The 16,194-nt window shown below is 56.4% G+C and overlaps 1 protein-coding gene across 1 annotated transcript; it reads right to left on the reverse strand.

Annotated features, from left to right (window-relative positions):
- Positions 1-2,972: 2,972 nt before the first annotated feature.
- SOX9 (SRY-box transcription factor 9) lies at positions 2,973-8,232 on the reverse strand. The gene is made up of 3 exons (XM_051825911.3): positions 7,410-8,232; positions 6,352-6,605; positions 2,973-5,851 (listed from the first exon to the last, which is right to left on the reverse strand). The coding sequence occupies exons 1-3, from the start codon at positions 7,838-7,840 to the stop codon at positions 4,995-4,997; spliced, it is 1,542 nt and encodes a 513-aa protein (XP_051681871.1). The 5' UTR covers positions 7,841-8,232; the 3' UTR covers positions 2,973-4,994.
- Positions 8,233-16,194: the final 7,962 nt, after the last annotated feature.

A 16,194-nucleotide genomic window follows, 5' to 3' on the forward strand; every position in this document is an offset into this window, starting at 1 on the left:
AAGAGGAGTAGCCCAATCATGGCCCAAGAGTAGCTACAAGACTCAGGAAGCCCTAAGAAAATGCAGCAGGGTGGAGCTGAGGCCCGGGGTAAAAAGGAGTAGGAAGAGGGAAGTGAAGTCATGAGCAGAGAGAACTAGCAATTGGCATTTCTTATGTACTTTACTTAATTTAACCCCTCCTATGTCTGCTAGATAACGTCACTTGAGAAACGAAAGTCATTTGAGTCTCAGGACTATAAGGAACTTGAGTAAGGATAAGAGGTAGAATGTTATGATAGAGACGCTTTAGTGATCTGTTCTGTGGCAATGCCAGTGGGTTCCTGGACGTACCGTCAGACTGGTGTTAAATGAGCATTTACTGGATGTCAGACTCTATTGAGAACAGATAGAAAAGCATCTTGTGTACAGCTTCTGATGCTGTGGTTTGCTGGCCAGCAGCAGCAGTCAGGGGCAGAGAGACCCACTTTTGTGGGACTCTAAGCATACATGGTTCCTTTTTGAAATGGGGGCTCTTTAAGAAAAATAATATAAAATTTTAAAATGTGAGATTTTAAAATATGAGCCGGTGCTTTTAAGGAGTGTTAGATCTTAGGCTTAGTTTGCTTTAAGTCCATCTCTGGCTAAGTGACCGGTCATCACCTAATTTGATATGTAAAGTATCACAGTGGTGTCCCAAAAACAAGGAAAGGGGAGGAATGGGATGGGATGAGGCAAGTGGGAAAGTTAAACCGCTCATAGGACTCCACATGATTCCGGTTTTTTTTTTCTTGAACATTTATTTATTTATTTGAAAGTCAGGGTTATACAGAGAGAGAAGGAGAGGCAGAGAGAGAGAGAGGTCTTCCATCCACTGGTTCACTCCCCAACTGGCCTCAACGGCTGGAGCTGCACTGATCCAAAGCTGGGAGCCAGGAGCCTCTTCCAGGTCTCCCACGTGGGAGCAGGGGCCCAAGGACTTGCGCCATCCTCTACTGCTTTCCCAGGCCATAGCAGAGAGCTGGATCGGAAGTGGAACAGCAGGTACTCGAACCGGCACCCATATGGAATGCTGGCACTGCAGGCGGTGACCTCACCTGCCACGCCACAGTGCCAGCCCCGATTCCATTTTAATAACAGACAAAAAGCTTGATTCTGAATGAATCTGTCCTTATTCCCTTTTGCTTATAAAATTCTCTTGTTGCTAAAAACAAACAACAAAAAAAACAAAAATCCGCTTTACTTTAAAAGCAAGTAAACAAATGACCTTGGGGCTAATCGAGGTACACGTGGGACTCTTTCCTAGACTCCATGTCCCTGTGTTGCTGTTGCCCGGGGGATAAGCTGTGTGTTTTGGATTTAGAGTAGAAATTCCTCTAAAATATTTCATAATCTGGTGATACTGGGTTTTGACTAGATCCGGTGGATGAGGGGTGGTGAGTGGGATTCCAAGGAATTCTCTCACTGCACTCCAGGGCGTCTTGTGAGCTCATGAAAACCCTTTTTCCTGGGTGTGGCTCCCCGAGATTCTAACCCAGGAGGACTGCTGTAGGGACCTGATGGAGCGAATTCTCAGACCCCTCCTAGCTAAACCCCTGGCTGACGACATCCCTGCTCCATCCAGGAGGAGCTGTAACTATTTCCAGCCAAAGGGGGTAAACGGAGGCACAGGAGCAAAGCAACGTGTGTTAGGTCGCCTAACACGCTTATGTCCAACCAGTAGTACACGCGTGCTCTAAGGGGGCCAGGGGCCACATACTTAGGAAAAGAGCTTATTTCTACAAGGGAGAACAGGTAAGCACACGGTTGTAGATTTGGGAGAGAAGAGGGGGGTGGTCACGTGGAGATGATACGTGTGAATTTTAACAAAGGGATTGGGACGAATATGGTAGGGAAGCATCAGTGACCGCCACAGAGACTTGGGAAAAAGGATTGTGAGTGCTGGCAAGAGAAAAAAAAAAAGTAAAACAAAAAACAGGAGAGATATGGGTGCAAAGGAACGGATGGGATGCTGTGGCGCATGCGTGCGCACACGCACAGACACACACGGAGCAGAACCCGCTGCCTGGGAGTGATTTGCAGTCCCTCACAGATCACAGCCCTTCAGTCAGGGTTTGCTTGAGGCATTTGCCAAGGAGGCGAGCACTCCTGTTGCCTCCATGCGCTAACTACCATTTTCCTGGTTGCCGTGACCCTGGCGTGGGATTCGAGCCAGAAATCCAGTAAGCAGCAACAGACAATGTGAGGCCAGAGCAGAGGGCTGTCACACACACACACACACACACACACACACACAGCCTGAGGTGGTTTCCTCAGAGTCACTTCCCCAGTGCCCGGGGTGGGGGCGGGGGTGCGGGGGGCTGTGGGAGGGAAGGAGTGATTTCATCTGTTTAGTGAAAAATGACCTGAATGTGTCTCTCAACCTGGAAACTCCCGGTCTCACCGAGCCCAAGGAAAACAGGATTAGGCTCCCCGTCCTCCTGCCGTCCTCCTGCCGATGGGTTTGCTTCTGCTCAGAAGGAGTTAATCTGCAGGGAACAGCTCAGTAAGGGGATCTCCTTGCCCCTCTCTGGGGTCCCCTGAGCAGGGATGGACTCAGGCTTCCTCTTCCATTTGCATGGACTTCGCTGTTCTTTTCCTGAGTCTGCCCTATCCCCTGGGGGACCAGAGGCTGATTTCTGGTCCCGTATTCCCACTGACCTCCACAAGGGAACAGACTTTGCCCTGAAGCATGAGGTTGTTCAAACCAGAGTGGTGACGCTCCCTGCCATCTATGGGAATGGCACTTTTCAGGGTTTCTCCAGGTAAGATTCTGGGGGGGGGGAGGGGGGTGCACACAGGGTCTTTTCTTCGGTGTCAGTTTGAGGACTGACACTTAAAAAGGAGCACACGAGAGAACGAAAGTGTCACAGCCATGAGCACAGAATAATCTCTGTGTCCAGTTCGTCACATCATCCTTGGGACCAGGGGAGGCGGCGTAAAAATGCACAGGGCCGTTTTTCTTTTTAATGCAATGTATATTTATTGTAAACAATAATATACAAAAGAAAAAGAAGGAAGGAAAGGTAAGTTTCACAGACAGAGCAAAAGGTTTGGAGGAGAAATAAGCAAAACAAAACACAAACACAAAGCGAACCTTACCTAAAGACAAAATATGATTTAAATGCCAGGTTTCTTAAGTTACAGAAATATTTTTTTAAAAAAAGATCTGCTTTTATACAGAAATTGAAAGATGCCATATTATAAGAGTGCTTTTAAGATTTTATTCTACTGACTTCTAAAACTGTTAATATATCTTTTTTTAAATAAAAAAAAAGTTTGCTGTCTTTTTTAAAAAGCAATCCTCAAACACTCTAGCCTCAGCAGTCATTAGGAATCAGGGTTGTCAGGGGCCGATTCCCCCTGAATCCACCCCTCTCTGGGAGAGAACACGCGGGAATATGGGTGACACCTGCATTGTTGTGTGTCACAACACGCGCACAATTGAGGCAGCCCACAGATCTGTGGCAGAAAACACTGCAAATGACTCAGTGATACACTACATTTGCAATCTCTCATTTGTACAAAAAAAGAGAAACACGTTTCCAGTTTGTTTTCAACAAAAACAACAAAGAAAAAAAATAGGACGGACGAAAGGCATTTGTACAGATCAAGGACAAGGAATCCAAAGAAACTTGCTTTTAATAATAAAAAAAGATTAAAGAGATAAATAAAAAAAAACTGGTTACAGTTAAGAACATAACTTAACAATGGTTGACCATACCCTCTGAAGAAGGTTCCAACAACCTATTTTAAAGAAAGTAAATTTAAAAAAAAAGGAAGTTTTTTTTTTTTAATTAAAACCTCTCCTTACAAAATAAATAATTTTAGCATGTGGAATGTGTTGGTTAACTGCTGGCGTTCAGAGAGGGACAGGTGACAACAGTCTGGCACACTCCATCTGGATGCCACCTGGGGCCTGGGCACAGGGGGCACACACTGGCTGCTAAAACACTCCCCCAAAACAGGATCTGTCGCCGTCGCCTGCCTTTTTGCTCCTTTCTTAAGACCGCAGCAAACCACCAAAGGCAGGAGGAATCGCACTGCGAGAGCGCAAGCATTCTGCAGCAGCTCGGTGTTTAAGGCTCAAGGTAACTTTCTCTTGTTTAAAAAATATATATAATATATATAGGATAAAGCTTACCAAATGCGTCCTCTACACTATTGCCTACTCTCTCCTAGTTGCAAAATAAGGCCTTTATTCATCTTTTTAAGGCAGCTCCTCCTTGTACCGGAAAGCCTGAGGAATTCAGCAAAGCTCATCACCCCACCCCCCTGCCAAATGGATCCCACCACACAAACTATCACTTTTCTCTTTGTAGGTTAATAGGACGACAGGCTTTTTTTTTTCTTTTCCTTTTTGTAAGAGAAAGCAAATCTGTACAAAAATACTCTGCGAGAAAAGCTAGGGCACACTGTTCAACTACGAGTAGTTTAGCTGTTGGAAAAATAAGAGCATTTAATTTGTTTTTATCTAAAAATATGTATAAATCCCCTCAAAACGGTAATGAATCATACACAGTACATACTAAAAATATTTAAAATAGAGAATATTCCTCACAGAGGACTTTTTTTTCTTTAATCACTGCTAAAAAATAATTACAAAGTCAAAAAAAAAAAAAAAAAAAACAGGCAGAGAGATTGAGCAAAGGGGTCACGCGTTTCTCCACCACGCTTCTTGCTCGCTTGCTCGGAAGGCGGCTGCGCGAATCCAGTCTCTCTTCCACTCCGCTCGCTGGTCCACCCAGCCCCGGGGTGGCCTGGCCACTGGACAGCTTACAAGGGTTTCTGTCTTGGAAGTTGGGTACCAGTTGCCTTCAGCTTCAATGTCTTTAAGGAATGAGAGAATGAGAGAGGTAAGAGAGGTGGGGAGGGTGGGGAACAAGCGGTCCAAAGGAAATGCTGGCTGGCTGGCTGGCTGTTTCTTCGGTCACTTTGAGGCTCTTCTGGGCCCACGGCGCCCAACGCACAAGGCCGTCTCAAGGTCTGGTGAGCTGTGTGTACACCGGCTGCTCCCAGTGCTGCGGGCTGTGGGTCTGCGGGATGGAAGGCACCCCGGAGGTGTCGGCGATGGGGGTGTACATGGGGCGCTGGGCGGGGCTCATGTAGGTGAAGGTGGAATAGAGGCTGGAGCCCTGGCTGGCCGCGTGGCTGTAGTAGGACCCCGAGTTCTGGTGCTCCGCGTAGTCGAACTGCGAGCGCGTGATGGGCGGGTACGAGGGGCTGTAGTGCGGGAGGTTGAAGGGGCTGTAGGCGATCTGCTGCGGCGAGTGCTGCGGCTCGCTGTAGTGGCTGGGGCTCAGCTGCTCCGTCTTGATGTGCGTTCGCTGCGCCTGGCCCGGCTCGCTGCTCAGCGTGGTCAGGGTGTGCGCCTGCTGCGGCTGCGGGGGCGCCGGCTGCGGCTGCGGGGGCGCCTGCTGCGGCTGCGGGGGCGCCTGCGGGGCCTGCGGGGGCGCCTGCGGGGGCGGCTGCTGCTGCGGGGGCGGCGGCGGCGGGGGCGCCTGCTGCTTGGACATCCACACGTGGCCCGCGCCCGCGGGGGTCGCGGCGGCGCTGCTGATGCCGTAGCTGCCGGTGTAGGTGACCTGGCCGTGCGTGGCCGGCACCCCCGGGTGGCCATTGGGCGGCAGGTACTGGTCGAACTCGTTGACGTCGAAGGTCTCGATGTTGGAGATGACGTCGCTGCTCAGCTCGCCGATGTCCACGTCGCGGAAGTCGATGGGGGGCTGCCGGCCCCCCTCGGGCAGGGGGCGCCCCTCTCGCTTCAGGTCAGCCTTGCCCGGCTGCACGTCGGTCTTGGGAGTGGTGGGTGGGGTCGGCGGACCCTGGGATTGTCCTGCGCACACCGAGAGAGAAAAAAAGCACCGGAAAAATCAAGCAAGGCTGAGACAAGGTCCCGGTCTTGGGACCCCACCCCCCACCCCGATGCGCTCCCTCTTGGCCAGTTGATGGACGCGCCGCTGCACACCCGCAACCTCCTTCCATCAGGGGAGGGTCCCCGCCCCCTACGCCCACCAGGGTCCGGAAGTAGACCAAATTGCTACTTGTAGGAGAGCCTTGTGTGTGCTTTTGGGGGCGGGGGTCAGACAGAAGGAGGCATCATAGATCTCCTAAAAGCTGTAAAGGCATTTCACCTAGCAATAAAAACTTAGAAGTCTGAGTTGGCGGTGTGCGTGCACACACGCGCGCGCGCCCGCAGGGGGTTTGGGGGGGGGCCCTGGGCGAGGAGAGGGGCGAGACTTCGCGCCCGGGGCGGTGGCGCCTTCCCCAGTGCCCAGGCAGAGGCTCCCCGGCGAGAGCCTGGAGCTGAGCCAGGTGGGGCCCAGGCGCGCTCACCCGAGTGCTCGCCGGGGGAATGGACCTCGCTCATGCCGGACGAGGAGTGCGGCGAGTCGGCCTGCAGCGCCTTGAAGATGGCGTTGGGCGAGATGTGCGTCTGCTCCGTGGCCTCCTCGGCCTCCGCCTGCCCGTTCTTCACCGACTTCCTCCGCCGCGGCTGGTACTTGTAGTCCGGGTGGTCTTTCTTGTGCTGCACACGCAGCCGCTCCGCCTCCTCCACGAAGGGCCGCTTCTCGCTCTCGTTCAGCAGTCTGTGGGGGCCGGGTGGGGAGGGGGGCGCAGAGAGAAAGAGGGGAGGGGTCAGTGAAGCCCGCCGCCAAGCTGTCAGGCCGGCGGGGCCCAGGGGGTGACTCCGAGCGCTGGGCTCCCCGCGCGCAAGCCCCCATCTTCCTCGTCCCAGCCTCCGCTCATAACTTTACTTAAAAAAAAAAAAGGCTCAGTTCGGGTAGTGCGACCCGAGTGGCGGTCACTCCCCGCCCCGCCCCCTCCCCTTCCCCTAGTTTGGAAACCCTGGAGACGAAAACGGCAGCCCCACTGCAGCGGCTCTAAACGCCTTTGCTACTGCATGTAGCCCCCTGCGCGTCCCAACACCCTTTGCAAACTTTCCAAAGGCCTCCCCGAGGCCTCATCTGTGTCCAGTAGCCTCCACCCCCTGCCTTCCCCGTCCCTGCCAGGGGTCTTCTCCTGCACCCCCTCCCCCCTACAACCCCAACTCCGTGGATGTGGGGTGCCCGAGGGCACGAAACTCCCCCGCGCCGCCCTGGGGTCTCCTAGCAGGCCGCTCCCGCCCTCCGGCTATCTCCCCCCCCCACCTCTTCCACTGGCCACCCCCTCCCCGCGCCGCCCCCGAGGGCACTCCAAGAAGTTGGTCGGACTCCGAGCCAAAGTTTCTCCTCGCCCGCCGCACACCAATCCCTCCTCCCTGCGCCCGCCTCCTCCGCCTCGGCCGCTCCCCGCACCGCAACTCCCGGACCGCTGGAAGGCGGGGCGAGCAGAGGTGGCCTCGGCCAGCGCCCCCCACCCCCGACCCCGCGCCGCCCCCCGCCGGGCCCTACCTCCAGAGCTTCCCGAGGGTCTTGCTGAGCTCGGCGTTGTGCAGGTGCGGGTACTGGTCGGCCAGCTTCCTGCGCGCCGCCTGCGCCCACACCATGAAGGCGTTCATGGGCCGCTTGACGTGGGGCTTGTTCTTGCTGGAGCCGTTGACGCGCACGGGCATGGGCACCAGCGTCCAGTCGTAGCCCTTGAGCACCTGGCTGACCGCCTCGCGGATGCACACGGGGAACTTGTCCTCTTCGCTCTCCTTCTTGAGGTCCGGCTCGCCCTTGGGGAACGTGTTCTCCTGGGGCCGTGTATTCTCGGTGTCGGAGCCGGAGCCCGACGGGCAGGGCGAGCCCGCCGAGTCCTCGGACATGGTGGGGCTGGGGGCGCCGGACAGGCCCTTCTCCTGCTCGTCGGTCATCTTCATGAAGGGGTCCAGGAGATTCATACGCGGGCCCGGGGCAGGGGGCGGGTGGCCGGGAAAGGCGAGAAGCCGCGGCGGCTCGGGGACTCGAGGCGCGGGCTCCTCTCCCTTCGGCTGCCCGGACGCGGAGCGAGCGGCTCCCGGGGAGGCTGGCGCGTCTCCCGGCTGCGGCGGCGAGCACCGGGGGAGGCGCGGGGTGACCAGTCCGCGGCTGCCCGCTCCAAAGTCGGGGCGGGGGAAGTGAGGCGAGCTGGAGGGGAGGAGGAGGAGAGGAAGAGAGCGCAAAAGCGGGGGCGCTTGCACCCCTTCTCTTCTCCTCCTACAAAGAAAAAGCTCCCGGGGTGAACTTGGCAAGTCGCTGCGCCGCCGAAGTTGCCAGTCGGTTTCGAGCTCCGCTCTCTGCTCTCCAACTCCCAGCCCGGGGTCGCTTTAATAAATACACCCACTCACCTTAGGGACGCCCGGCCAATCACAGCGCGGCAGTCTCGGGGTTGGCAGGCAGCTGATTGGGCCGGGGTATAGGGGAGGAGAAGGATGGTGGTACTGGGCTGGGTGACGAGACGGGAGGGGAGGGGAAGGGAGCGCAGCCCAAGGGTGGATGGTGGTGGTGGGGGGTGGTGGTGGGGGTGCCGCGGGGAAGGCGGGGGACCCGGGACGTCCAAGTGTGTAAGTTTGCCGCACTCTCGGAATGTCAGCATGTCGGGGGCCTTTCTCCGCGCGGGTAGTTTGCGCGTGTGTGCCTGTGCGCGCGCGTGTGTCTAGACTAGGAGCCACGGCCCGCTCACCCCTGATAACTCCCTTCCCCTTGTTCTCTCTGCGGTCCGGAGGACTTCACCGGAGTTCGCAGTGTTCGAAAAGCAGTCGCTCCTTCCTGCGCAGCCGGGTTTGCGCGCCTGGAGCCTGCCTGCCCGCCTCCAAAAGTGCTTAGAAATGGTCTTGGGAAGCAAATGTTTTGGTGACTCAACGCCCGCTGTTCCTCGGTAATAATCCATATAAAGAGATTAACATGCTCCGCTTCGCCGGGGCCCGCGCGGCTGGGGGGGATTCTGCTGCGCCCCTGCACGGGGAATCAATGGAAACCGAAGCTACGTCCCCGCCAGGGCGGGAGGCGGCGGCGGCGGCGGCGGCCGGGACGCTGTAGCCTCGCGCTGCCGCGGCCTCTCCGAGCCACCCCCGACCTTGAACTCCTACAAGTCCTCCCAGGGACCCCTGGCCCCTCTCCCCGCCTAAGCTTCTGAGCCTTTGGGCGACTGTGTTGACGCTGCGCTCCTCACCGGCGCGGCCGAGTCAGAGGCGGCGGCGGCTGCAGCTGCTCCCGCAAACTTTGCCAACCGCGCTGGCTTTCGGAGACCGACTTTTGGGAGAGCGTCGGTCACGGGCTGGCTTTGTAAAAGGCCACACAGTTGGGCCCCGCGCGGACCACTCTTCCCCGGCCCGACTGCCCGCTCTCGCCCGTCTCTGCGGAGCACCTGGAGCGGCGAAGCGCCGGCGGCTGTGACCTTAGCTGGTCCCTTGCAGACCCGCGCGCGGCCGGGAGTTCTGGGGAGAGGGGGAGGCGTCTCTTATGCATTTCAGGTGTGATCTGTGTGCACACGCACCGCCTAAAGCCAGGCAGGTTGGATTAAGTGCAGACTTATCTGTTTTGAGATGGGGTGGGGTGGGGGAGTCTTGGTTGCCTGCGGGGTTCATGCTTGCAGGATCACACATACATGCACACAACCATGGAAAACTGTTAATTTTAAATTCACCCACCCCCATCTCTCCTTGACGCGCTTGCAAAAGTTCGCCTCGGATGAAATGCCTGTGATGGTGAATCGACCCGCCTCGCAGCAGATCTGGGTTTCCCCCCTTCTCTTCTAATCTGAGAGGTGCAGACACCATTGAAGGACTTAAAAGAATGTTTTGCCTGCAGAATTCTAAAAAATCTCGTTTTCTTTCGAAGACGTTAGAGGGAAGGTGGTAAGGTGCAACCATGTTCAGCAGTATTTTTATTATTATCATTTTTAACGCACGTAACTGGGGTTGCATGTCTCCAGGACCCTACAGCTTGTTTACCGGCGCAAGAGACCTCCATGCCTTAGCTTGCGAGTTGTTCGTTGCTCTGTGATTCTCTGCCAAAAGTGCAGGAAAACACCCTCTCTTGGAGGACCAGAGGGAGCCCCGAGAGGTCTGCGCCCTGCGGAGAGGGCATTCGTGCGTGGCACCGTGTGGCTCACAGGCACCTGATCTAGGAGGCGGCCCTGGGCCCGCGCGCGCGGCTGCTTGAGCCGGAACGTCCGCACTGAGTGGTCTTTTATGGCAGTTACCGTGTCCATCGGCATCCAGGCAGCGAAGGTAAACAGTGACCTTAAGATGCTTTGGACTGTTTCAAGAAATATCCGTTAAGGCACATAGGCGCATCCACAAATACCCCTTTAGGGAAATCCCGTGCTCAGGGATGCAATCTGTAGCATTTAAAATCAGAAACTGCCATGCCGTCTACGTTTTCTGTGGGTTTGATGCGAGCCAACTTGTATCTTTTTGAAAACTTAGGGCACGTAGCTGGAAACGGGCTGCAATGTCCAGCTGCATCCAGAGGGGGCGCCAAAAGCCCAGAAACGGTCTCTAACTCCGAGACGCTGCGGGGAAACCGGTGCTGGCGGCGGCTAGGCGCGGGGCCTGGGGCGCGCGCGCGGGGGGCTTTGCTGCTGAGATTCGTCTCTGGGGGGGATTCTTCCTCGATGTTGCTCCCTCTGCTCATCCACCTCTGGGCAGCCCAGGCTGGGGAGCTCGTGAGGTGTGTGCGCGTCTATGCGGGACCTGGCTGTAGAAGCGCAACCGAGGTGCGCTGTTGCGCACAGACCCGAGGAGATCCATGGGGAACCCCCGGGGCCAAGACAGCCTGGCTGTCCAGGGGCAGGCCCAGTCTGGCGCGTGGGCGCTAGTGGCTCGGTCCTGATCTGCAGAGACCTCTTGGTGCCCACTGCCCTAACCACCCCCATCCATTCAGGAGCTCCATTCGCTTCGAAGTGACATTCCCGGGTGGCCCCGACCGAGGCAGACGCTGGCAGTCCCGGATCTGAGGAGCTCAGAGCCACAGGGAAAGGAGCCCGCTCTGCGCGTCCAGGTTACAGATCAGGAAACTGAGGCTGCCGGCCCGGTGTTAGCCAGAGCGTCTAGACTTGGACGCGCCAGGGTCGTCCGTTGGATGGAGGCGAGGAGGGGCAAGGGGCCGGGGCACACGGCGGAGGGCGCTTTGGGGGTCCGCGTCGGTCTCATGAGAGCGAAGACTCCGAGGTGCCAGGGGATCCCAAGGGGCGGTCTGGGGAAACCGAGGCCTGGAATCCGCTCCCGCTCCCCCCTTCCCCCCCTCTCCGAGCCTTTTGCCGCGCCCGGGGCCGGCGCCGGGCTCCGTTTCCCCAGCGGAGGCAGCCAACCCCTCTTCGGCTTCCACGCGGGCGCCTAGGCACCGGCGCGGAGCCCTTGGCATGCGCCAAGTTTCGCGGGCTCTGGGGCTGCGCAGAGCCGGGGAGGGACTGGGGTGCAGGCCGGTGAGATGGTTCTCTTTACCTGGCTGATTAAGGACCATGAGTTTCTTCTTCTATTTATAGATATAAAATAAAATAAAAAGTGGAGACGATGTCTCAACCCGTTCTCCACAGTGGTAGCCTATTCCAGGAAGAGTTTGCTTGGGGCGAACATCAGAGTCCCCCAAAGATGTCAGCCTTGGGCAGTGTTTTCTACAGAGGATATCTGAGACTGGATCAGAGAGATCCAGTTCCTCGTTAAGGCAATCCCCGGAGACCCCCACGCCTGGTGGGACTCCGCGTCCCTGCGCCCCTGGGTCGTCAGGACTTCTGCCTGCGCCCGGGGAGCGCGCATCGTTCGCTCGGCACGCCAGGAGCGAGTTTCCCTGGGAGAGAGTGGCAGGTCAGCCCAATGTCACTCAGTGTCACCTTTCGACGTGTGGCCCGAGTGTAGGTGCCACCACAGCGCCAGACCTCCTGGCCGCACGTCCCGTAAACGCCCGTGGACATGAGAGAATATTCCTGCACGTTGATTTCTCCCGAGACGGGCGCCCTACTTGGGGTGGCTGTGCAATCCAGGCGCCCCCAACCCAGAAGGCCAAGAGAGGCGTCTCGGTTTTCCGCTCTTTGCTGCTTTCCAAGGCAAAGGGGTGGGCTCGACGAGAGAGGTCGGGTGCGCAGCGCGGACCGCCCACCTGCCCTTCCCCCCCTCCCCTGACCTGGCCGGGTCGCAGGGCATCCGGTGGCTGTCGCCCCGCGGGGCGTCCCGGGGGTGTAGTCCAGAGCTAAAGCGAGAGACCGACCGGACTAGCCGGCTGGTCGGGGAGCTGCCGAGGCCGGGAGGAGACAAGGAAAGGTGAGGGTGGGAGGCCCTGCTCCCAAAGGGAGGCTTCCCTTTCTCTCGTTCTCAGTTGTCCGAAAAATCTCCGTCCCGAATGGGGACGTACGGGGCCGCCCGGAGTGCATTCCCTAGGCACTCCTGGACCGCCCAGGCCGAGGTTCCCCGCGGCTCCCCAACTCCCAACTCCCTCCACTTTCCTTTTTTTTTTTTGTTTTTTGTTTTTGTTTTTGTTTTAACCTGGAGGTGCTTTTTCCTGGATGATTTTAAAATAAAAATAAAACCAGCGCCCCACGCAGCGGCACCGCCGCTGGAGCTGCAGACCTGGCCAGGTCAGGGCACTGGCTTCGGCCACCAGACACCAGATCCTCTGCAGAGGGCGGATTCGCACCCACATCTCTTTCTCCTTTTGGCCTGGGGCCGTTCTGTCCCGGGAAGGATGTGGACAGAGCAGAGCTCAGGGCAGGTTGGTGTGGTTTCGCTGGCGGAGGGTGGGTGCTCGATAGCGGCCTGGAGGGGCCCTTCCCTCTAAGATGCTCTGTTAGGGGCGTGGTTATTTCAGCCTTTACTAATGGAGAAAATAGCTCCAGCAAACCACGGGACAGGTCGACGTGCCTTTGAGAAGCAAAGCCCAAGGCAGCTGTCGGAATCCAGGTCCGGTAGAGTCTTGTGCACCTTCCCTGCAGTCCTTCTCCGTGGGACCTGGAAAGTCCACGGGGCAGAGCGCCTCTCCCTGTTCCTGCCACCTGTAGCTTCACTCGGGAAAGGTGGACCTGCAGCCCATTGGGCTCTGCTTTGGTCTTACCGGGGGTGGGGGTGGGAGAGGTGGAGAGGGAGAACCAGGTGCCAAGGGTAGAAGCCGCTGGGTTGCCGGCCCCCTGGCCCAGTCTCAGGAGCTGGGGCCATTGTGGGTCCTGGTCTGAGTGCTGGGGAGGCCAAGGTCATGAGGTCAGTCCCCAGCTTGTGGGCATTCCTGAGAGTTTCACCAGGCCAGGGATGGGAGCTGGGCGTAGGTGGACCCAGGGCCCATCTTAAGCAACCTTTGGGCTTTGGGGGTGAGGGAGACAAAGGAATCTAGGGGCCCGCTGGGCTTCCTGCCTTGTCACTGTTTTGTTTTAAATAAATTTCATGGTGTGCATGGCTGCCTGCTAGAGCCAGGCTGCGAAGGATTCCATCCGGTTGGTTGGAACGGACAGGCAAGCTGGGAGAGGCTCATCTCTGGGGCCGTCCTGGTCATGTCACAGCAGGTTCAGCCTCAGCTGGTGATGCTGGTTGCAGACCTGGCTGCTCTGATTCTGATCCAGCCTGTTGTCTTGGGAAGTCATCGGGAGATGGCCCAAGTGCATGGGCTCCTGTCACCCAGGCGGGAGACCAGGGTGGAGTTCTTGGCTCTTGGCTGTTGTGGCCACTTGGGGAGTAAACCAGCAGAAGTTTCCCCACCTCCAACTCCTCTGTGGCTTTGCCTTTTGAATAAAGAAATTAAATACATCTTTGCTTCTCATTGTTTCGTTTCTCCCTGCTATCTTTCTCCCAAGGCCCTGGCTATGTAAAAGGCTCCTAAGTGTCTCGGTTCCCCTTCTGGCTTGGGGGAGGATAGTACAGACTGGCTAGGAAAGAGCATCGCCCCTGCCCACCCCCATCTTTAGGACCCAGAAAATCTCAGTGTCCCTGTTACTGAGGTTAGGAGGAAATGTGTTTGCATCTGTGGCAAAGGGCAGCTGACTTCTCTTTCTCCTGCAGTTTCCAGGCCGGCTGGAAGGTAAGGGAAGGGCTGACAGCAAAGTCCCCAGGCAGGGGCCATCTGCAGAAACAACATCCGTTTGGGGTGCACCTGCAGATCCAGGGGCTGTCTGTCGGAGTCTCTCATGCCTCAATATCCTCAGGCCAGGCAGAGACAGATAAGCAGTGAGTGATTTCATTTAGGGGGAGGTTGCAGAACTCAGTCTCACAGGTTACAGAATTCTGTCCCTTCAATACTCACTTTCTTGGAGCAGTGACATCTCACAGGTCCAGATGTTTTTCTCGGCAGCCAGGAGAGAATGTGGCATGGCATAGCGGCGGCTATTCCAGGTTGGAGAGGCAGGCAAGCTAGGAGCACTGTGCTCAGACAGTCTCCCCGACCATTCATCCCACACCTGGCCCAGGGCCCCCTTCCTCCCAGGACCCCCAGAGGGAGCTTTACTTTGACCCCCCAATTGTATCAAACATATGCAGGTTCACGAGCATCAAGCAGAGTGCCCTCTAGGGCTTGCAAAGCACAGGTGTTCACAGGGGGTGCAGGAATCAGGCTGGGCTGGGAGAGGTGGCTGTGCCCGCTCTGTCTCATGCCTTTCCCTTGCACTCTTTTGCTTGCCATCTCCTTCCCGCTTAGCCTCACGTTTGGTCATTCTCTTTTCTAAATAAACCCGCCTGGTGAGTATTGTTTTGAGGGCTTCTTCTGTGCCTGGACATCTGAAAGAGACAAGATCTCGGCTCTGCCGTCTGACTCTCTGCTCGTCTGGTTTCCATCAGAATTCAGCCCCTGTCCACCTGTGCCACCTCCCTCCTCGGGACTCCGCAGCCCGCTCTGTGACTCTCTTCCTCTGCCTCTTCCACAGAGCTCTCCTGTCCTTTCCCTGGAAGGGCTCACAGGTCAAGAGAGCTGTTTCCCATCCTTGCAGCTGTGGCTAAGTGTGAGTGAGGAGTGACCCCTCTCCCCCCCCAGGTCTGGGAGGCAGCTTCTTTCCCGTCTCCTTCCGCCCTGTTTGCTAATCCCACTGCTGTCTTCTCCATACCCCTGGCTTGGTAGTGTGTGGTACACTTCTCTCTCTCTTTGGGGGACACCTGCCAACCGGCAGAGTGGTGATGACAGTTTCCAGATCGTTTTCCAAATGCATAGAAATCGTCTGTGGGAGCGGAGCAAGGCAGTGGCCAAACGCTGCGTGGGCTGAGCCTTGTGGCTCTGGAAGGCGCCCAGGAAGATGGAGTTTCACCAAGACCAAAGATTCCTTTTCCCCTCTAGGCTCTGCCTAAAGCTGAAGTCACTAATTGCTTTGTATTTTCCTGGCACTGGAGCGGAGCGATTCTCTTGATTCTGACTCTCTCTGATAGCTGATGTTTGAGGGATTCCGGGTAATATTGGGGGGGGGGACTTGATCTCCCAGCTCTCCCTCCTGGTCTCAGCTGGGCCCCAGAGCTGCTGCAACCAGCGCTTGGGTAGCTCAGTGTCATCAGCCAGAGATGCAATAGAAGCCCACGTGTCCCTTCTTTTGTCTCTGGGCTGCCTTGCCCCAATTTCACTTCTGCCCAAGGCAGTTTGATTTTTTAAATGATTACTTTTTAAAAAAATGTGTATGAAAGAGTTATAAAGACACACACACACACACACACACACATAGAGAGAGACATAGATCTTCCACCTGCTGGTTCATTCTTTTCAAATGGTTAAAATAGCTGGGGCTGGACCATGCTGAAGCCAGGAGCCAGGAGCTTCTTCCAGGTCTCCCATATGGGTGTGAGGGCCCAAGCACTTGGGCCATCTTCTGCTGCTTTCCCAGGTGCATTAGCAGGGAGCTGTATCAGAAGTGGAGCAGCTGGGACTCAAACTGGTGCTCATATGGGAAGCCAGAGTTGGCTTCACCAGCTGTGCCACAACGCAGGGCCCCAGCACGTTGCTTTTCAGCTGGGCAAACCATAAGTGGGAATGAAGGTGCCTTAGAGACTTAAGTTCAGATAGATTAGATTTTCTTTTAATTTCTCCTCCCACCCCAAATCCTGGATTTCTGTATTGACTCAACCTGCTCTGGTTTGGATGTTGAGTGTCCCCCAGAGACCCATGTGTTAAAGGTTGGATCCCCAAAGTCCGATGATAATGGCACTAATGGGGAAGGGACTTAATCTGGTTGTGGTGATTGGATCCGATTGAGTGATTACTTGGGGGGAGGCAGGTCCCTAAGAGACCATGTAGACACACACTCGCTCTCCCCATGCGATGCTGTGTGCCACCTTGGAATTCCACCAGCAAAATTGCCATTACCAGAGGCCAAACCTATGTG

The sequence above is a fragment of the Oryctolagus cuniculus genome, chromosome 17 (assembly GCF_051225735.1).
Source record: "Oryctolagus cuniculus isolate XC-2025 breed Fujian yellow rabbit chromosome 17, ASM5122573v1, whole genome shotgun sequence".
NCBI lineage: Eukaryota > Metazoa > Chordata > Mammalia > Lagomorpha > Leporidae > Oryctolagus > Oryctolagus cuniculus.

What these genes read in the sequence shown, in the direction of transcription:
- SOX9 (XM_051825911.3), bottom strand. Translation starts at nt 7,840, where the DNA reads ATGAATCTCCTGGACCCCTTCATGAAGATGACCGACGAGCAGGAGAAG. An exon ending in ACCCTCGGGAAGCTCTGGAG is followed by an intron (nt 6,606 to 7,409) that starts GTAGGGCCCGGC and finishes CGGCCCCCACAG; the next exon opens with ACTGCTGAACGAGAGCGAGA. An exon ending in TTCCCCCGGCGAGCACTCGG is followed by an intron (nt 5,852 to 6,351) that starts GTGAGCGCGCCT and finishes CGGTGTGCGCAG; the next exon opens with GACAATCCCAGGGTCCGCCG.